This window comes from Miniopterus schreibersii (genome assembly GCF_964146895.1).
Source record: "Miniopterus schreibersii genome assembly, chromosome: 15".
In the NCBI taxonomy this organism is placed as follows: Eukaryota; Metazoa; Chordata; class Mammalia; order Chiroptera; family Miniopteridae; genus Miniopterus; species Miniopterus schreibersii.
Genome location: NC_138115.1, coordinates 42,811,692 through 42,833,703, shown reverse-complemented (window position 1 = coordinate 42,833,703; position 22,012 = coordinate 42,811,692). Strand labels below are relative to the sequence as shown.

The 22,012-nt window shown below is 37.6% G+C and overlaps 1 protein-coding gene across 5 annotated transcripts in view; it reads right to left on the bottom strand.

Moving 5' to 3' along the window:
• The window catches only part of CNOT10 (CCR4-NOT transcription complex subunit 10), a 75,369-nt gene that overhangs the window by 16,379 nt on the left and 36,978 nt on the right, over nucleotides 1–22,012 (bottom strand). For 3 of the 5 annotated variants that reach the window (XM_081159943.1, XM_081159941.1, XM_081159939.1), the window contains 12 exons: nucleotides 16,624–16,718; nucleotides 15,067–15,228; nucleotides 14,269–14,419; nucleotides 11,817–11,959; nucleotides 9,815–9,901; nucleotides 9,184–9,267; nucleotides 7,828–7,945; nucleotides 6,513–6,662; nucleotides 5,326–5,528; nucleotides 3,015–3,136; nucleotides 1,456–1,632; nucleotides 553–633 (listed from right to left, as the gene is read on the bottom strand). In XM_081159943.1, the coding sequence (XP_081016069.1) occupies nucleotides 553–633; nucleotides 1,456–1,632; nucleotides 3,015–3,136; nucleotides 5,326–5,528; nucleotides 6,513–6,662; nucleotides 7,828–7,945; nucleotides 9,184–9,267; nucleotides 9,815–9,901; nucleotides 11,817–11,959; nucleotides 14,269–14,398 (1,295 nt within the window). In that variant the 5' untranslated portion in view covers nucleotides 14,399–14,419; nucleotides 15,067–15,228; nucleotides 16,624–16,718. The remainder of the gene's footprint in view (nucleotides 1–552; nucleotides 634–1,455; nucleotides 1,633–3,014; nucleotides 3,137–5,325; nucleotides 5,529–6,512; nucleotides 6,663–7,827; nucleotides 7,946–9,183; nucleotides 9,268–9,814; nucleotides 9,902–11,816; nucleotides 11,960–14,268; nucleotides 14,420–15,066; nucleotides 15,229–16,623; nucleotides 16,719–22,012) is intronic. The other 2 variants (XM_081159940.1, XM_081159942.1) reach the window with 1 other exon arrangement.

Sequence of the window (22,012 nt, the reverse complement as noted above, 5' to 3'; positions counted from 1 at the left end):
ATAAAAAGCCCCACCAAATATACTGGAACAGACAAATATGCTGTAACAGACATATATATAACCTACCCAAACTGACACAGATGAGACAGAAAATGTGAATAGAACTCATCTGTGGAAGAGTTTGAATTCATTATCGAAACTTTCCCACAGAGAAAACCCTAGGCAGATGGTTCCACTGGTGAATTCTATCAAACATTTGAGGAAAAAATAATATTTATCTTATATAAACTTTCAGAAAATAGAGGAAGAGGCACTTCCCAACTCATTTATATGTTCAGCATAACCCTGAAACCAAGACATTACACAGAAAGTGTGACCCAACCGTACTCGTGAACATAGAAGCAGATATTCCTAAGAAAAGTATTAACAAATTGAACCCAACAATTTACAAAAAAGGTAACACATTCTGAATAATGGTGTTTGTCACAAGGCTGAAAGGCTGGTTTAACATGTGACATTCAATCAATGTCATTCATAATCTTGAGAGAGTAAGGGAGATTAAAGACAAGGTGCTCATTTCAATTCATGCAACACTAATTGTTGGGTACTCACTTTAAGTTTTCTAGTTCCTGTTTCCTTAATGGAGAAGACGGTGGAGCTGGAATGAATTTATCTCCCTCATGGCTTTTACTGCTAAAATAAAAATGGACTCTTAATTATGAAGGGCCACAAATAATAAACAATTAAATGTAAAATTCTGTCTCCCTATCTGAGCTCCCATACAATTTTTGTGTGACAAAAGTGTAAAAGAGCCAAAACAATGAAAAATGCTTATAACCTGGTATCACTGACATGTTAAAGCTATCCTCTATATTAGTTTCTTTCCCCCAGCACACAATACTGCTTTTAAAAACCTCTCATTCAAAACAGTATCTCCACCATACAAAGAAAACCACTTCAAGATTTTCACACAGTTCTCATTCTGATGGCGTTTTACCAACTACCATCAAATATAACTCATTTGGGGGAGGGGGGGAATCCCACAATTTTGTTTCAGATTTTCTGTATTAAACACATATTCCTATTGGGATGGGAGACTTGAGTTTAAAGGTGCATGTGTAAGAACAACACTCTTGATATAAAACGGTATTTATGTATTACTAAACAAGCTGTCCCAATTTCTATAGATTGGTATAGTTTTAGAATTTAAGTATTTCAATAAAAGTAAAAAAATCTGTCTCATAGCAACAGGATTTCTTGCAACTATTCCTCCCGTTAATAAAAAGCTGTTACGTTCCACTTTTCTCCTTCGAGGTTCGCTCCTGATTTAGCCTTCACCTATTTTTCTATTCCAGAGATACTTAAACATTCGTACTTTCCTTCCTTATCATTCAAAATAGAGAATTTTGGAAATTCGGGGTGAAGATTTTAGGAATTCGCCTAAAGCACAAAGAGGCTTTTACTAATCAAGTCTGAAAGGGATTTTGCCAAGGAGGCTCAAGGGGATTAGAATACCTGCACGTTTCACTGCTTTCGCTGCTCTCAGTGTTCCCACCTAACTGGGTACTGTTTTTAGACCCATTTTCCTGCTTCAGATCCTGCTGTTCTTCAGGTAACAGCAACAAGGCATTTCTGAGACAAATGGCTGCAAACTCCATACTGGCTACAGGAATGGCTGAAGACTGTCCGTCACTTAAAAGAACAAAACCAAATTAGCTAAGTAAAAAACATAAAAATAAATAATAGTTTTCCATTAGCAAAAATAAAACCAATATGACTGTAAATGAAAACTTTACCCTGTGATAGAAATGTTAATATGAGCAGTTATAAGAAAATGCTAAAAACCCAAATTCTAAATAGAACACACAAGGTACCAAGAGTATCTAGACTGCAAGTATATACATTATACTTATCACTGTTGTTGGATTAGAGGAGTTACAGACAAGGAAAATTGTAATGATGGCCAGTACAGATATAATAAGAATTGGAAACAAGGGAAGAAAGATTTTCACACTTGAGTCTTGTTTTGGTTGATTTTTACTTTTGAAAATGCCTTTATTTTTAAGTTTTGAAAAAGCAGCATTGCTTCTTGTCTTCTAATTTTGTTGAGGTTTTATATAACTTTACTTGCTTTGATATCAAACTGAATCAAAACTGAGTCAGTTTTATTAGGAAAATATATAAATGAAAATTAGTAACAATTTTGAAATTGTAGAAAAGTGATGTGTTATATATCAAGTCACTTTAAAAAAATCTGCATCATAGTTGAAACAAATTAATACCATATTGTGTGCCAGATACTATTTAAAAAGTTTGGGAAGCCCGGCTGGGCGTGGCTCAGCGGTTGAGCATCAACCTAGGATCCAGGCGATCGGGGTTCGATTCCCGGTCAGGGCACATGCCCAGGTTGTGGGCTCGATCAATGACTCTCTCACCATTGATGTTTCTGTCTCTCTCTCTCTCCCTCTCCTTTCCTCTCTCTGAAATCAATAAATATATATATAAAAAATAAAAATTAAAAAAATAAAATAAAATAAAAAGTTTGGGAAAACTTTTAAATGATATTGAACAATTTTATTTTTTGGGAAAAAAATTAAAGAGCAGCGAATTTTTTTACAAAGCTTACTACTTTAGAAACAGTAACAACTCCAAACTCTTGATACAAGATAAAGATGTTCATATTTAAAAGTTGTTAGCTAAAGGTTTTATTTACATGTGACAGATTTATATTGCTTTGGATGTTTTATGTATTAGTACTTTTTTCTCCTAATACAAAGAATTAGCTTTAGGGACTCTGAGAAAATACCTAAATGAGAAGTTCACAATGATAAACTATACAAAGGAAAGAGCAAGATGCCCTCTTCTGGACATTCTGAATAATGGCACTGACTAAACCAAGGCTTCTTAGGCCATCAGTAATTTCAGCATCCCTGTATGTAACAAACCAAAATCCCATGTCAGGTAACATTCACTATGGACCTATTTTGAAACAGCCATAAAATCTGGTTACAAGGTGGTTCCTCCTATGAAACAATAAGTCTAAATACACACACTTTCTCTTTGCGAATACTTACTTATACACAGTGTTCTGTATGGACTGTGATGCCAGAACGATTTTACGATGATAGCCTTGACCGACAATAGACTGTACGATTCCTTTCTTACTTGGAAGACCTTTAGTTTCTTGTTCAGAGGTCTACAAAATCCAAATAATTTCCATTTAATTTAACTGCACTGTAGAACAGAGTATGAAAAATGATCTAATATCTTTCCAGTTACTCTTAAGAAAGTTCTTAAGATGCATCAATGTGGAGTTTTTGGTGATAAGGGAAGTATGTTCAGTATTGAAGAAAAGAGTACATGGGGCTGAAAGTCTGTGACATATGCTATGTTTTATTAATATGAGGTTTGAGGTAATTCTAAGGAAAAAAGGCAATTTAAGAATGACTCAAACATATATTCAGAATGATTTATTTAGAATATTCTACCCCTCAGGCACCATGCTGCATATTATGGGCACGCTGACATCAGAGTCAAGAAAAAGAGAGTCACAAAAACACAGTGAAAAAGTAAAGGGGGAAAGCTCCACTTTCTAAAACACTGTTTTTTTTCCTTCTTAACTGAAAGTATTAGTTAAATTGTCAACAACATATGAACTTTAATAAGCTACATGTTCTACATGTTAAAATTTACATGGGTACAATTCTTGCCTTCCAGTAAATTAAAATCCTATAATCCTAAAAACATAAAACTGAAAATAGTAAAAGCTACTTACATGGTATGTATACATATGGTATATAAAATATATGTTAAAATATCCTAAAATACATAGAGAAATATAGGTATTTCACTAAGATACATTATCTCACTATGGGAGTTTGGGGCCAATTTCATTTCTCTTCCCCTTCACTCTGCCTCTGATTTACCTGTGGGTGGAATCCCAACTAGTTGTTTTGCCCTGCAAAAAGTCCTTCTCTAAACACAGCGTTTCTGCACTGTTACCGAGTGCTCCCTAATGTAACTGTATGTGACTTTTAATAAAACAAGGATTCACTATACATTTTTTAAAAAAGGAGAAACAGAAAAAGACAGATAATTATTCATGGCAACTTTCCATTATTAGCACAGACTGAGTGTTCTGGTATCCACCAAGTTATGGCAACCATGTCATCTTGACCATTTTTTTAAAATTACAAATTTAAAACTTTCTAGGAAAAAATGGGGAGGGGGTGTCATTATCCACAGAACAAAGACAATCCTAAAAGTACTATTTCTAAAATTACATAATTTGAAAAGAAAAGATTAAACCTTAATGTATGTATCTACTCCCAGGAAGATATAACTCCCTGCTTCCATTAACTGTACTACAAGAAAATGGCCTCTGACACTTAAGTTCATGAATGGATTAAAGAAAACAACAATTTCTAGAGAGCCTTATATTTTCAAAAAGTATGAATTCTGCCTAAAATTGCCTGTCAGTTAATGTAACAATTATCCAATAAGAAAGTTGTGCTGCCAAGGGAAAAGCACGACGGGATAAACTGATGATGCAAACAGCCAGGCAAACGTACTTCTTTGAATCCTCAGTTCCTGCAGGTGTTTCGCAGGAAGTACTGCTTAGCAGGAGAGCCCAAACATCTTACATCAGCTGGCAGGCATGCCAGGCAACACTTCATACCATCCCGCTCCAATCTCCACAGACCCCAGGACCACCGCAAGGGTGGGGGGTGGTTAGAAAATGGGGTGATACAGACAACTGGTGATTCTGATACAACTGGTCTTCCCCCACCTCCCACTGACCACTCCTCACTTCAGTTACAAAGGCTTCCACCCCCTGCCATTTGGAATAATCTAGGCATGGACACTGGTGTAAACTGGCCTATTTCTCATAGCCACTGTGGATAAACATGTCAGAGGGAAGCAGCCTGGTAACTCAGCCAAGAACTCTGAGTCGTTTACTGAATGAAAAGTAAAGCTCCGAGCACCGAAGGAAATGCAGTGTAATGTAGCTCTCCCCACTCTCACTAGGTTGATGCCAGTCCTTCGTTAATCACCTGCAGGTGACATGGCCCCTGCCCCAGCAGCTGGCTGACCACTGTACCAACAGGTGCGACCTTCTGATTGGCTTTAACTCTTTAATGTGGCTGCTAATACATGCTGCCATACTTACCAAAACCAGAATGTTAACAAATGATCTTATGAACCTAAATTTTTTGTCCAGTTGTTAAAGACCAGAAGATTATCTTTATAAATTCCCTGAGAGTTAAAAAGGGATGAGGTCTTCTAAGTTTCCAAATATTTTTTGCTTTCCACGTAACAGTATGTGTGTGTGGGGTGAGACAGGTGGAGGGAGTGGGTTCAAGAAGATACGCAGGCAGCACTCACCCCCTTATTGGCAGCGATGCAGCATTCGGCCAGCCGGAGCCAGAGGCGGGGATTTGCATGATAAACTTGAACAGCTTCAATCAGACACTCAAAAGCAGCAAGAGGCCTTCCGATGTGGAGAAGCTGAATGCCACAGTTATACAGCAGCTCATACCTCTTGTTAGTTAGTAACGTACACATGGGTCTTCCTGAAAACTTTTTGCCTAGTGATAAAAATTAGATGAGAATAAATCATTAGATTGAAAATAACAGTTACTTAGTGGAAAATGTTTATTCCACTAAGTACTTAAACACTACCTTGTTTAATACCACTGACCCCAATTTGAAGTTTAATAGCTCTCACCAGCGATGATCTCCAGCCCCAACCCACAAATATTCGCCAGAATCTGTGTTGCCAACAGATGAGAAGCTCCTCAGGCAACAATGTTTCAGGAAGGCAAAGAGAAGAGATAGGACCCACTCTTACTTCTTTGAATCTTACATGTTTTCAGAGTCTATAAGAAGATTCCACTCATTTTACTTTCATTTTGGTTAATCAATTTATTGTCATGTACTTTTTATTAACCAGAAGTATTCGGTTAATGTTAGGGTGTCACAGGATTTTACTATGGAAATAAAATTTAATGTGCTATACCTATGATGACTATCGTTCACTCACTCATCCAAAGTTTCACAATCCACAATAAAATAAAACTATCAATGATTTTGGATACATTTTTCATCAATTAAAAAATTTTTAAAAATACTTTTACAAAGCTAAATGATTGCTTGATTTTGAGCATTTTGAGTCAAGGATCTATCTATATACTATGAATATTAAATGAATAAGTTTCAGGAATTGCTTAAAGACTGCCAGGTGCTGCCAACAGTACCGCATGTGAAAAGAAGCTATAACACTAGTTTGGCAGTCAAGAAATCTTTGCAAAGTATTTTGTTTTTAACATTACCATATGGGATTACTGATTTTCAACTCCATGAAAAAGGGAATTTAAATGTCTTTGGTAATTACTCTTAACTCCTTATTATTCAAAGGAGCAATATCTACTAAAAATTGCCACAAACTTGTTGGGCAGGATGAGTGATAACTGTAGATGCACATGGCATGCATTTTGACCAGATGCTTGCTCTTTGAATTCACACTCTCCTCAGGTAGTAAAATATAAACTGTCCCCCAGCCAAGGGCATACCTGGGTCAGTGCTGCCAGCACTGAGCTGTGCACAGACATTGTCATTCTCCTGTAGAGCTTTTTTAAAGTAGAAAATTCCCAAATTGTGCTTGCTCATGGCAAAATGGATGCAACCAAGATTATTCCAGAACATACATCGCAAGCATTCACCTGAGAAAAACAAATACATTTGTCCATAAATTTTACTATTGATGTACATCATACAAGAATTGGGCTTATCTAACATGGGTTAATTCTATATGCAATTCCACATAGTCCCTATAGAACAGTTTATAAGGCATCTGAAATTTTGTAAACTCCTTTCCTTTTTTTAAAATCCTCATCTGAGGATATGTTTTTATGGATTTGTGGAGAAAAGGGCTGGGGAGAAACATCAATGTGAGAGAGAAACATCGATCAGTTGCCTCGATACGCGCCGAGACAGGGGATTGAATCCTCAACCTAGGTATGTGCCTGGACCAGGAATCAAACCCGCAACATTCAGATGTGCTAGACAAGGCTCCAACCAACTGAGTCACCCAGCCAGGGTAAACTCCCTTTCTTTTTAAAAATCTCTTTTATTATTAAAAGTGATAAACCAACCCTGCATAATGATTTAATTAGCCTGCTTAGGTTTTTTCTGATGTAATTTTTAGTAACTGTAGGCAACAGATACAAAAATTGCAAAACACACAAATACTTATTAGTAAATTAATATATATGTATTGAATCCACATAACAAAATACTATGTAGACACTGGAAAGAATGAAGCAACTATATATGGAAACAGTAAAAATACATTAAATGAACAATAGAAAAAATATGCAAAGCAGGAAATATAAAATATTGCCATGGCTGAGCACCTATTTTCTCATGTTGGGCATTTGTATTTCTTGTCCTGAACCCTGCCTCTTCCTGTTTTTTACTCATTTTTTTATTTGATTATAGATGTTTTTCTATTGGTTACCTGTTATAGAAACCTTCTGTCACATCTGTTTTAAATATTTCCCTCACTGCCAGTCTGTCATCTGTCTTCTGACTTGGTCCAGTGTATGTGTGTTTATGTTTATGTTTTTAATCATAAAAAGTTTTAAATTTTTATGTGGTCAAATTTAGTAATCTTTTCTAAGTGCTATGGTTCTTGAATTTTGGCTAATATTTAATCAAGGCTCCCTCACCATGAAATTAATATATTCATCTCCCTGGATTGTATTCTGGTGTAATGGAAGCAATCCAAGCTTTAGTTTTCTTTTTCTAAATGGCTTCCCAAACATTGTAAGCAACAAAGGGTAGAAGAGCCAGGAAAAATACAAAAATGTCACAATTTTCTTTTACCTGTTTTCAAGAATCCTGGATGCTCAGCAATGTTCGAACTATTTAATAGCTTCACAGCTTTTCGATAGTTGCCTCTTAAGTACTCAAAATTGCTTTTAAGAAACAGAGAGGGTGCAGACTGTAAAGAAAACATAGTTACTTTTAATTTGCTTTTAGATCATAGTGACACTGTTGTGCTGGCCTGTGTTCAAGGGCATAAATGAACCAGTTAAGTCACAGCCACCAAAAGGACAGTCTCTCCTCCAATAGTGTTCCCTGACTCAGAGGATAACTATTACTTTGCATGACAATAATTTACTTTCCTGTTTGTCTCTTCCCTGACTATGGTATCCTTTATTTATTTATTTTTAATTTTTCTTTATATCTTTATTGATTTCAGAGAGAGGAAGAGAGAGAGACAGAAACATCAATGACGAGAGAGTCATTGATCGAGCCAACAACCCAGGCATGTGCCCTGACCAGGACTCGAACCCTGATCGCCTGGATCCTAGGTTGATGCTCAACCTCTGAGCCACACCCGGCTGGGCTGACTATGGTATCCTTTAAAGCAGGGATTATGTTGTGTGTTTTTTTAATCTCAAAAAAGGTTTCATAATGACTGGCTGGCTACTTAGGCCTTTCCTCTTAGGTCTAGGCTACAATTGTTCTTAAAAATCACTTGAGTCCTGACCCAGTCGCTAATCTGAATCCTGCTTGAGATTTCTAAGGTCAGTTTTCCTGAACTATTCCTACTACACACCGTATCTCCTCATGATTTCATACTTTTAATGAACAGTTATCCTAAAAGCATCACGACTGTTCACAATTCTGTCTCTTCCCACTACCATCTTAAAAATTATTTCTCAGTTGGGGGTTGGGGTGAAGGGGGTGGAAGGAAGGAGGTGGAAGGAAGGGGTAATTATATCTCGAACACTCTAGTATTAGTCAAATTGAAGGCATTGTCAAGCCAAAGATCATTTGGAAGGGGCAGGTTAGGGCTACAATTTGACTATCAATCTTTAATAAATGTTTTCAGTATAATCTAAAAAAAATCCTAGTGTCTAATAACAGTGAATATTTATGTGAACTGTGATAAACCACTCACAGAATACTAGGTAGCTATTAAAATGGTGGTTTGGAGGCTACATACCAAAGGGAAATGCTTGTTATAATTTTAAGTGAGAAACATATTACATTAAATTGTAGTAGACACAGTAGATCACTACTTCATAGCTCACTATCAAGGTTTCTATCTGGTAGTATAATATAAATAGACTAAGATACATTATTTAAAACTGACAAATACAAATTGTTCAAATACGAAAATTTTAGGACATAAAAGACACAAAGTGAAAAAAAAGTCAGGAAGAAACTTACGTTTCCAGCTGTGTTCATGACTGACTTGATCTCCCTTTTGCATGCTTTCAGAGACTTCATTTGGATGTAAGCTCTTACTTTATACTGTCAGAGGGAAAATGCTAGTATGTAAGAACTATGGTGCATTTACACATACTAAAGCAGTTCTACTTTCTCGTTAAGGAAATGAAACCCAATCTGTTTACAACATGGTTATGCCAGTTTCTTGCAAAAGCAAGTTTAAAATTATCTTAAATAATCTATTTTTACTGTACTCTCGGAATACACCCTAAAAAACTAAAAACATGGTAGAATAAAATGTGTCCTTAGGTTCCAAGCAAAAATCCTATTCTTATCTGCACATGGCTAATTAACAAATGAATTTTAAAATTCTACAAACTCATTTCATCATCTAATACATTCCCAGACCATTTTTCTCAATCCTCTATCGAGTATACAAAAGAAATGATATTGCATTATCATCTTAAGCAAAGTATATTTAGAAGGATTAAATGGGCTTCTACACTACAATACTTCGAAACTGAATGCCTTAAATGACTTATTTACCACCTTAAATGACCCATCACAGTCTTCATCATTTATAACTACAAGTAAACACCCATGATGTAAAACTTCTCTGAAGTTATGTTACCTGGTGTATCTTTGATTTTGCAGCTTCTATTAGAGCTCCACTTTCAGCTTTATGATTAGATCCGTCTTTGTTGGTGTTATTACCAGTCTGGAGGGTGGTGAAACAAAGTTAACCAAAATTAAGTATTTCTGACCATAATTTAAATCACTGATTTCCAAGTGAGCTAATCTGAATCACCTAGAGCATATTTTCAAAATTCAGAATCCCAGGTCCTAGTCCCAGAGATTCAGGTTTAATAGCCTGGAGTGGGTGACAGGAAACTCCACCTATGAGAAGCTCAGCGTTGAGCATAATGATAGACTAGGTTTAAAACACATGGATATTACTCGGGCAAAACTCAGGTTATCTTCTCTAAAACGCAGAAGTGATAATGTCATTCCTCCTTAAAAACTTTCTCTGGCATAAACACTGCCAACATCATATCCTAAATCCCTAGCAAAGTATTCAAAACCCTTCATAGTCTGACCCATATTTGAGTTGCCCATGTCACCTCCTGCTGCTCTCCATTACATTTCTCAGGCACTACTACCCATTTCAGATGATCAGAATTCCACCAGCATGCCCGTCACACCTTTTGTTATCCTGCTCCATTCTCCCTTTTCTGATTTGTCGAACTATTGCATCTTTAAAGGCCCAAAGCAACCATCCAAACTTCTCTGAAACATTCCCTACCCTCCTTCCTCCCAGCTCCTGAACAGATTTGCTCAGTATTTTCCTCCCACAGACCTGAGTTCCTTGAAAAGCAAGAACTGCAAGGTCTTCACTGTTGTTACCTTAGCACCCAGCAGAGCACACAAACATCTGTTGAACTGAATTACACTTCACCAACTACTACAAATACTGAATATGAAAATGAAATATTTTACTACAGCTTATGAATAATGCTAAGATTATTTAACTGAACTCTTCTTATATATTCAGTTGTTAAATTGAAAAGAAGAATGCTAGATGCTAACATACATCTTTAGTAATTAGGGTTATCAAAACTATTATGACATTCCCACTTCATATCCATTGTCATGGTTACAAAATTAAAAAAAAAAGATAGTAACAAGGGTTGGCAAGAATGTGGAGAAACTGGAAGCCTCATTAAGTTGTTGGTAGGAAAGTAAAATAGTGCAGCTACTTTAAAAACAGTCTGGTAGTTCCTCCTAAGGTTAAACATTAGAGTTACCATTTGATGGAAGGAGATGTAACTTTAGGTGGTGAACACACAATGCGATATACAGACGATGCCTATCACTGAGCTCACAACGCGGGCATGTACCCTGCCTAGGAATCTACCCGGCAGCCTTTCGGTGCACGGGATGATGCCCAAACTACTGAGCTATGCTGGCCAGGGCCTTCCTTTCTTGTCATTAATCGAAACTTCATTATTATTTTTCTAATCCTCACCCGAGGATATTTTTTCCATTGCTTTTCAGAGACAGTGGAAGGGAGAGAGAGAGAAAAACATTGATGTGAGAGAGACACATTGACTGGTTGCCTCTCACATATGGCCCAAGGGATCGATCCTGCAACCGAGGTACATGCCCCCAGCCGGAATCGAACCTGGGACCCTTTAATCCGAGGGCCAATGCTCTAACCACTGAGCCAAACCGGTAGGGCAACTGAACTTTAATCCATTTGTCTCTATCTAGTTTGTGAGCCTCCTCAGGGTAGGCATAATTCTTTTGATTTTCATTAAAAATGTTTTTAATTAAGGTATAATTGATATACATTATATTAGTTTCAGACATACAACATAATTTGCTATTTGTTTATATTGCAAAATGAATAAGTCTAGTTAACATATCCCACACATAGTTATACTTTCTTTTTTCTTGTGATGAGGACTTTTAAGATCTACTCTCTAAGCAACTTTCAAATAGTCAACACAGCAGCATTAAGTCATCATGCTGTACAGTGAATTACATTTCAACAAAGCTATTAAAATAACATTTAATAACTACATATATTCATTATTATTTACATTTTAGTCTGATCAGCTCAGGACACTCACCTCGTTCTTTCCATTCTTGTTATTGTTACCCTGTGAGATCATTTTTTCTAGGACGGCAAGAAGATGCAAAGCTTTCTCAGCTTGGTAAGTTAATATATACAGGTCTACAAGTAAAAAACACACTGCTTGGGCAAATTTTTCTTCTGGGAGGAAAATAAAACAGAGAAAGAAAAGTTACAATCCAAAGTGAAGAAAACATCTCAGGCCATTTCCCCCACAAAAAAGCTCTCAAGAGCAAAGCCTAAGTCTTTACTTAAACAAATGTTTATCACCTAGAGGCATAAGTGGAAACAACTTGCAATGTGGACACCATTCTACTAGGCATCTCAAGGCCTCTCATTTCACGGATTCTAGTGACTGAACACCCTTTGGCAAAATATCTACCAAACACCAGCACGTGAAATGAGGATTTTACTTTATGAGGAAGGGTATCTCAACTCCAGCACCTGCCTGGCTACTAGATGTGTGGCTTTTACACATCACTGAACTAATTTCTAGACCTCAGCTGGCTGACCTGTAAAATGTGGAGAACACTTTACCTGCCTAAAGGCAGGTGATTTCCTGAAATTCCTTCTAACCCTAAAAAGGTCTATGACTCGAGGAAATATATTTCCTTTCAAGGTACAAAGATGGGAAAAAGAAACAATTAGATTGTAAAAGCAGCAAGGTATGGACTGGAGTGTATCAGAAAATTGCAACAGCCAAGAGGAAACTATAAAGACAAGGACATCCGAGGAAGAACCCAAGAAGAGAGGAAGGGTAACCTGGTATGACGTAACACTATTCCTTTCCTTTCAAAGAGAAGACAAAAGGAAAAATAGGGACGGAAAGAAGGGTGCTATGACTAAGAACAGAACATTTTAAAAGCTTTTGAGGGCCTCCTAACAAGTCTTCCTGATTCCATTCTTGCTCTTACACAGTAGCCAGAGTGGATGCCATTTAAAACTGAAATCAGTGCAGTTAACGTGCAAAGGTGGCATCTCCAAGGGCTTCCCTCCCACTTAAACAGTAAGTCTCTACCTAGGTTAGTGATTTACCTGCTTTGCCCCGGCTACTGCCAAGTTCACTTCCTACCATTCTCCCCACCTAGCACCAGTCTCAGCGACATTCCTGCTGGTCCTCTCTCAAAATAATATCCCCAGTTGAGCATTATCCTGTTACCCAATTTTAGCTTTTCTTCCCAGCATCTAACTACCTCATACTATACTTCGTGTGGTGTTCTCTACCATTAGCATGTAAGCTTAACAAGGGTAAAGACTTCCTCTATTTCATTCACTGCATTATCTTCAGATCCCAGAACAGTGTTTGGCTCACAGCATATGCTCAATAAATATATGTTAAATGAAGAATCCAATCAGTAATGTTAAAAAAAGTTAAATGAATAATTTTCAAAGAGGAAAAATGCGTTTGAATATGAATTGGTTGCTAGACTCCGCTCAACCACAGCAGATTAACAGGATTTCATGAACTGTTCTGGAAATTCTAAAAACCAGCTTTATAAGACACACAACATCTGTGCCATCCTAGAAGTATAATTCTGACTTCTAGCTTCTCAGAAGAAAAGAACTGGTCACGCGTTACACAACGCTTCACCACTGATGTCTCTCCTGGGCAGTTTGTCCTGCTACCATGCCCTCAGGATTGGGGGAAAGAAGAGAAGCACCTTGAAAATGCTTCCCTGGAGCCAGGAAGCAGCTGTTCGGCCAGCTGTCAGCAAAACGGACCCCGTAACTCTTCCCAAAGCATCGCTGGAGGGGCCATCACACTCCACTATGTGTCCTGTGGTGGCCACACCAGCAATTGGGTGCTTATAAATCAGGAATCTGCAGTGGTGTTTTGAATTTAAAAGAAAGTAACCACGGGGAAAAAGACAAATATGTGATTCACAACTGAAATCTGACTGCCTATGGGTGGAAACCACCAGCCTCCTCTAACAACCATTTCCTGGGTCCAGCTCTGCTGCTTTATTTGCTCCTGTTCCCTTTGCCCTTACCTTTGCTCCTACTCTTGAGGCTAGTAATTGTAAGCTAGTTAAGATAACAAAAAAGCTAACAGTTCTGTACTACCTACTCTACTTCAGTTAGGCAATAGACAAAATAAATTACTATGTTGTCCCCTAACATTCCAAAACACACCTTCCTTAATACACTACTTAAGAAAGGATCAGGTACACAACAAAAACTGCTACAAAAATCAGCAATTCTTTCATATTAGAAACAGCAATTCTAACAGTCATCGTCAAAAAGGGGCTGGGAGAATGCTAAAAGAAAACCTGGATTCATCTAAAAGTGATATAATTTTTATCTCTTCTAACCACTAAGAAAACCTGACACAGCTCTTTTTCTTTTTTACTGACAAATAATTCTCTGATTTAGGTTATCTGGGTACAAACACCAAGGACCTTTACAAATATGAGAAGATAGGGAAATCACTGACTTGAAAGATAACGTACCAAAAGGTTCTATAAACTGATAAAGTTTTTCACCAACTGATATGGCTTCTGTATACTGCCGCAAATGATAAAGAATGACTGCTTGATTGTAATACAACATGCTGTTTTCAACATCATCTAATCCATCCATTTCTTCAACAGCTGAGTGGACCTATAAAACAATCACCAGGGATCATGCTCCAATGACAGTAAGAAAAGAGAGAGCAAAAGTGAAAGAAATCTGCATGTATAAACAGGAACACAGGCCCACATCTCTTACTCTGAATTTTTCCACATTTTCAACAGGGCCCCTAGATTTTAATTACTCTCACACACTAAGAATTATTTCATTCATAACAAAATTCCATTTAGTAAAACATTTTGATGGGACTTAAGTGCTTAGCACAAGGCAAGGTGATTCTCTTCCTTGCCACTGTGAAGATATCTTCAATGTTGACCTGCCAGCATGGCTTCTGGGTTGGAGTCCCACTTTGTAGACTCTGTAGCTAAGTTTCTTCATATATTTCTACTTTAATTCTTTCTCAAAACTCCAAAGCTCATTCAAATTTGGTATATTAGTCTATTTTGTTCAAGTTAAAAACCAATTAGAAAATAAAATCATTTGACATACCTTTCTTTTCCTGGAATAATGATTTTATACAAATAAAATTAATACCAACAAATGTTTCAGATATATTTGAAACTCTGCTATAAATATCAGACACATTAATATTAAGTCACATTAATTTTCCTTAACTATTTTTACCTTACAATCTAGAGAGTATAATATTTTTATAGCTAAATTCGTTTGTGTATTACCTGATTCTTCAGCTGGTTAAGTGTTTGTCTTAAACTATCTGTTGTTGTTTGGTTACTTTTAAAAAACTCAGCTACTGCTGTATTTAAAATTATTTTATAATCATCTTTGTTTATATCTTGTAGGCAGGCAAGGTGTTGAAGGCAGGCATCATAATTTCCAGCCTAAAATAAAAATGAAAGCACACATTCACAAAATTATATACCAGCTTTGAGGCCTATATAATCATTTCCAAATATATTTCACTCACCTTTATTTTACAACTCTTTAAAAAGACAGATATAATTCCCCCAAATATACTAATTAAAGTCACTAGATGAAGTAATATTTGTATCAATTAAGAAACTGTCATATGTCGCCAGGCCGGGCATGGCTCAGTGGTTGAGCGTTGACCTAGGATCCAGGCGACTGAGGTTTGATTCCTGGTCAGGGCACATACCCAGTTGGGGATGTGCAGGAGGCAGCCGGTCAATGACTCTCTCATCATTGATGTTTCTATCTCTCTCTCTCCCTCTCCTTTCCTCTCTCTGAAATCAATAAAGATATATTAAAAAAAAAGAAAAAAAGAAATTGTCATATGTCAATCATATCTCAATAAAACTGGGAGAAAAAATGAAATGGTGGCTATATATTTCCTAAGAATCAAACTCTAACACTGATATATGTGCATTATATCTATAAGACATACACATATAAATATATGTAAGCTATTCCTATATATATTATAATCATGTATAATATGTATTACTATATATTGGTACATACAGTATTGTTAGCAGGGTATAATAGCCAAGGCTAGCCAAGAAAGGTAATGTGATTACTCCAAATTTTAATTTCTAGTTAATATACTTTGAATATCTAAATATTAAGTTCTTCTGCTTATAGGTATATAACTTGGTAATCAAAGAAGGTGTTTTTCCCCAAATTGTTTAATGTCAGAAAAGTTAATGTGTTTTTTGTTGTTGCTTTTTGTTTTTATTGATTTCTGAGAAAGGAAGGGGGGGGGGAGAGAGAAACATCAGTGATGAGAGAGGATCATTGATTGGCTGCCTTCTGCATGCCTCCTGCTGGGGATTGAGCCTGCAACCTGAGCTCACAACCCCCGGCATGTGCCCTGACTGGGAATCGAACCTCGATCTCCTGGATCATAGGCTGATGCTCAACCGCTGAGCTATGCCGGTTGGGCAGAAAAGTTAATGTTTTGACAAACTTTTGGGGCTCCATTTTAAAGCACTTTCGAGAAAAAAATTGAAGAGAGACTGAAATGAAAAGACTGACCCACATATTTACAAATCTAAATTTAAAAGACTTAAAAACAACACCGTGAGAGTTAAAATGTCTTTATGAAAGCACAAAAGCTTGGGAATGGCTCAGATTACTTCTATTCCTTTCACCATAGTTAAACTCTAAAATATTTCTATTTTAAAACTAAACCTACTCTCTAAACTTAACTCTTGAATTAGTGTAAAACAAAAATTATAAATTTAAAAATTCACTGAGAAATGATTCATACTTGACAGATCCTAAAAATAGAGCAGATTAAGAGAAACGTTTCTTACCGTGAAAGCTTGGAAAGCATTGGTGGACAGCTCCTTCTCTTGATCAGTGATCACAGAGGACTGACCTGTCCCTTCATGCTTCTCTGTTCCCTGATCTGCAAATAGGAAAGTTTTAAAGTTCTTTAGAAAAAAGAGCTGTGCAGTAATGTGCCATTAGTTTTCTTCTTGTCTTCTTTCTAATGAAGTTGCCAAAGTTAGAGCTCTCTCAACTACAATGGCTAATCAGTGTTCTGAGTAAGAAGCCATTCCTCCAAAAACTTAACTAAGAAATGTTTCCCTTAGCTGTGGCCAAGCTGAATGAAGGCCCACCATTACTTATGTAAGGATTACAGTTCTGCCCACCAGGACATTAGGGTTGAGATTGTAGTGCTTCTTTAAAGATATTAGTTCTGTCCCTCTAGCAATATACCAAACAAAAGCAGGCCCTGGAGACACAAGGTTATAAATACATGTACAACGCCTTCAAGAAGTGTATAATTCAGTTGGAACATGATAGTAACACTTAACAATGAGAAATCTACATTGATAAGAACTCAGAGGTAATTTCTAGGCAAAGAATGCTTTCATAAACTTAGAAATTCAAAAGCAAGATTAACACATTTAAAAAGTGTCCTTAACATGAGTAAGTGTCCATATACATTCTAAAATTAATGATTCCTGCTCCACGATTTATTATTTTAAAAATTAGGGGGTTTTGCCCTGGCAGGGTAGCTCAGTTGGTTAGAGCATTATCCTGATGCGCCAAGGTTATGGGTTCAGTCCCTAGTCAGGGCACATACAAGAATCAAGCAATGAATGCATAAATAAGTGGAGCAACAAGCTGATGTTTCTCTCTTTCCCTTCCTCCCTCTCTCTCAAATCAATAACAAAAAGTGATACTTCTGATACTTAAAGTTAGCAGATAAATTGGCATTTCATTTCACCTTTAGCATACAGATAAAGAGGTAGAAGGGGGGGATAAATGGTGATGGAAGGAGACTTGACCTGGAGTGGTAAATACACAATACAATATACAGATGATGTATTGTAGAACTGTATACCTAAAACTTGTATAATTTTATTAACCAATGTCACCCCAATAAATTCAATAAAAAAATAAGAAAGAAATTAAGTTAAATTTAAAAAAAAAGAAAAGAATTGAGTCCTGATAGGGAGGAGAAAACTAACAGTTTAATGGAACTGTTTAATTCTTAATTACTTTTAAACATGCAAACATGGGACAAAGGATTTCAGGACCCCAGAAAGCAAAGTATGAGTTTAGAGTGAAGCAGAACCCTCAACTCTATGTATATTTATCAGAAAATTATAACAATGAACACGAATACTTAAAAATTTTTTTGGAAACCTAAAGGGTTTTAAAATTTGATCTTCCCTCATAAGGAAGTACACTAAAATTAAAACAAATAACAACAACTCTTAGCTTGCCATCGAGTTACCTCCATAGCTTCTTCTAAAATAAATCCTCTCTGGACTAGATGATATTCTTTAATGGGATTTCTGGGCTCAACTGTCAAAGACTGACGTATAAATATAGGGCAGAGGGAAACACAACAACTCACAAAGGCGTTGAAGAATTTAAAATGCTATCTTCCTTCCACCAAAGGCAGATTGGCTCAGGTGGCCACTGCTACCACTATCCTCTAGGAACTGTAAAAGTCTCCTTTCCAGGAAAGGAGAAAAGCCAACTTTAAGATAAATAAATCAATAAGCTAGACTCAAAGGCTGACGAGACTCCAAAATTCCCACGTCTGCAGACATTTCAAAGAAATGAGCTCAATAACAGCCTTTTACATGTTAACCAACATTCGTTTTACCTACATTCTTTTACATAAGATAAACTTCAATGGGATTACTATTTTTATTTTCCTTGTTCTCTCTCTCTCCACTTTTCAAGGTTTCTGCAAGGAATGGGTATTACTTGTATAATCAGTTTTTTAAATGTTTTTAAAACATTCATTTTTTGTAACCACTGACTTCTTACCAGAAAGAGTCTGCACATAATTCCACAATGTGTCTTTATTTGTCCAAAAGTAGTCTCCATTGCCAATTGAAAGGGTATATGACCGTTCATCCATAAGCTTGACTTTCCTTCTACTGTGGCCTAATGTACATGGCTGACCTTCTAGGCGTACAGAGCTCTTTGGTGCACAAACCTTAACATTCTTTAAGCCAAAGGGCTTCATTTTGAACCAAAGAATTGTCTTTAGGTTTGAACTAAGAAGAAAAGAAACACACTGCTTTTTCAAAACTGAAGAGAGTCAGTTAACTGAAAGCATTGACACATTCCATCAAAAGAATGTTAATTCAGCCCTGGTCACTGGTTTGGCTCAGTGGTTAGAGCGTCAGCCCATGCACCAAAGGGTCCTGGGTTCGATTCCTGGTCAAGGGCACAAACCTGGGTTGCAGGTCCAATCCCTGGCCCCTGTCAGGGGCATGTGTAGGAGGCAGCCAATTTCTCTCACATTGATGTTTTCTCTCTCTCTCCCCTCCTCTCCTCTTTCCCTTTCCACTCTCTAAAAATCAATGGAAAAATATCTTTGGGTAAGGATTAACAAAACATACACACACACACACACACAAAATAGGGTCTGAGATTTACCAACTCTGTGAGGTAGATATTACCATTTCTATTCTACACACAGGAAAGCTGAAACATCAAAAAGGTTTCTTAAAATTTGCCTAAGGTCTCACAAATCCCAAATGGCAACGCTCAAATGAACCTAGGCAGTCTGATTTCAAGCCCTATGCTCCCAACTCTTCATCAACTGTCACCTGGCTTAGTTAAAACATAAAGCAGATCACACCATGCCCTTGCTGAAATCTCCCAGTGGCTTCCCATTAGTTAGAATAAATTCTATTTTTTCCATGGCCTACAAGGCCTGAAATAAGCCATCCCCTGCCACACCTGTGACTTCATCTCTTGCCGTGCTTCCTTTGCTCACTACACTGTCATGTGTCGAGTGTCCTCTACATGCCAGCCATTGTTCTAGGTGCTGGAGAGAGAGCATAGCTGACACAGACAGAAGTCTCTTTCAAGGGTTCTTCTTGCTGTTCTTTGAACATTCCCCATTTGTTGCTCTGCCTACCTGGATCACTTTCCCTACATGGCTCCCTCTTTATCTACAGGTTCTCTGTTCAAATGTCACCTCTAAGAGAGTCCTTCCTTCTCTAACCAATCTATTCAAAGTAGAGTCGTGCTCTCAGGGATACCTCCATCCTCTTACTCATTTTTCTTTTCACAATATTTATCACAACTTGAAATCATAATTATTTATTTTGCTTAAATGTATATCTGTCTTTTATACTACATTACAAGCTTCATGAGAACGAAGGCTTTGCAGTGCCTCACAGAGCAGGCCATTGGTGGGTATTAACTGAATAAGTTAATATCGTATTAACTGGCCTTAGTCTCTGGGTTTCCAGTCTTGTTTCACTGAAATCCACCCTCTACCGCAGCCAGTGTGATCAGGTCACTTACCTTCTTAAATCTCTCTAAATCCTACGGGCTTCTTTTCTTTCCTAATGAAGAGCAAGCGCACAAGCCCCTCGATGAAAAGGGCCCTGGGCTCAGGAGCTCAGAGATGAAGAGCCTATCAACTAGATTCTGAACAAGGAGCATGTTCACCAGATAGAGACGAGAAAGCAGGGCATTACCACTCAGAAGCTCAAAAGAACACAATGTTTTCCAGGAGAGTCATTTCAGGTGTAAAGAGCTAGAAGAATGGACTGGACAGGAAGAGACCAAACATCAGTCAAGAGGCTGCTTAATGGGAAATAGATCACACAAAGAGATGAAGGCCAGAATACAGCAGCTGAAATGGGGATGGAGAGGAGGAACAGAGAAATTCAAGGGAGCCACACTAAACACTCAGTTACTTAATACGAACACAACCTTATCATCAAGGTAGGAAGTTTCCTACATTGTGACCTATAAACTTAAGCCAATCAAAGAAACAGCTCCCTAGTCATTTAGGAACTTACTCTTCTATACATATTACATAGCTTTTCACAAATGGGAGTGCCATATAACCTGTCTGTCTCTAGCAGCCTGAATAATAGGTCCTCAAAGGCAGGGAGTATGTCATATCCATTTCTTCAACATCTAAGGCAGTACCTGGCACTCAATCTTTGTGAAAGAATGAACAAGTAGAAGAATGCTTTATGACAGAGATAGGACTTGAAAACTAGATGAGCTTTAGGACTAAAAAGCTCATTCCAGGAAGTGGAATGGCAAACCTGGGAAATAGAGACACTGTCTTAAATTATGAAGAAAGATGTTGGGCCCCTCGGTTCAGCCTTGGACAGGTCATGCTTATGCCCTGCCTGGAACATTCTCCCCATCCGCACATCCCTATTTCCTATGGCTCACTCTTTCATTTCATTCAGCTGTCTGCTCAAAACATCACCTCACCAGAGGCTTTCCTGGAACATTCTCCCCATCTGCACATCCCTATTACCTATGGCTCACTCCATTTCATTCAGCTGTCTGCTCAAAACATCACCTCACCAGAGGCTTTCCCTGACCAGCCTACTTAAAATTCAATGGTTCACTCTATTCTCCTCACTCTCTAAACCTTTTCTGTTTAGCAGATGGCTGAAGAGACCCTCCAACGATTTTATTTACCTGTACCTGTATTAGCATGAGCTCACTTTATTTCGAGTCAAGTTAATCTGTCAGGTAAGACCAGGACCCCCTAACACCTACAGCACATTAAAGCTGTCTTTTCCTTTCTTTTAATAATTTCACTGTAAAGTCTAAGTGTTGACTACTTCTAACTCCTCTCGCTTAAGTTTCTTCCAACAAAACCTAGATGCCACCGAGATCACTAATTTCTTGCAGGAAACATGCCACCACACCTGTTCCAGAAGTAGGCAGGAAAGAATTTTTTTTTTTTTAAGGAAAGAATTTTATATTCCTTAATGGGAAAGATTCTAGGAATGGGGCAGTAATTCATAAACAAAATCGAGATTAAATTAGTTAATCACAGGGAACTAGGGGGGAACAGGCTCTAAATGCAAGATGTTAGAGAACGCAGATCAGAGTGGCACACAGTTTCAAGTCTATTTAAATACGTGGTTTAAACAGTTGATTACACTGGACGTCGCTGACCACAAGCAAAGTGATGCGGCCAAAACAGCCCAGGTGAGCCGGCCTGAGCCAGGACACCGGCGCTGCGTGTGCTCCGGGCGGGGTTCCCTTGCTCCGCCTTCCCCACTGGGAAGTCGAAAAATCTATGAAGCGGCAAAATAAATTTAGGCTTTTTCAGCCAGAGGCAGTCTGGAGAGGGGGGCAAAGGCGGTCAGTAGCGACTTCAAGCTGCACTTGGGTAAAAAAAACTATTGGACCTGGGGCCCAAAGGCTCGCAGCAGTGACGGCCGAGGGAGGGCA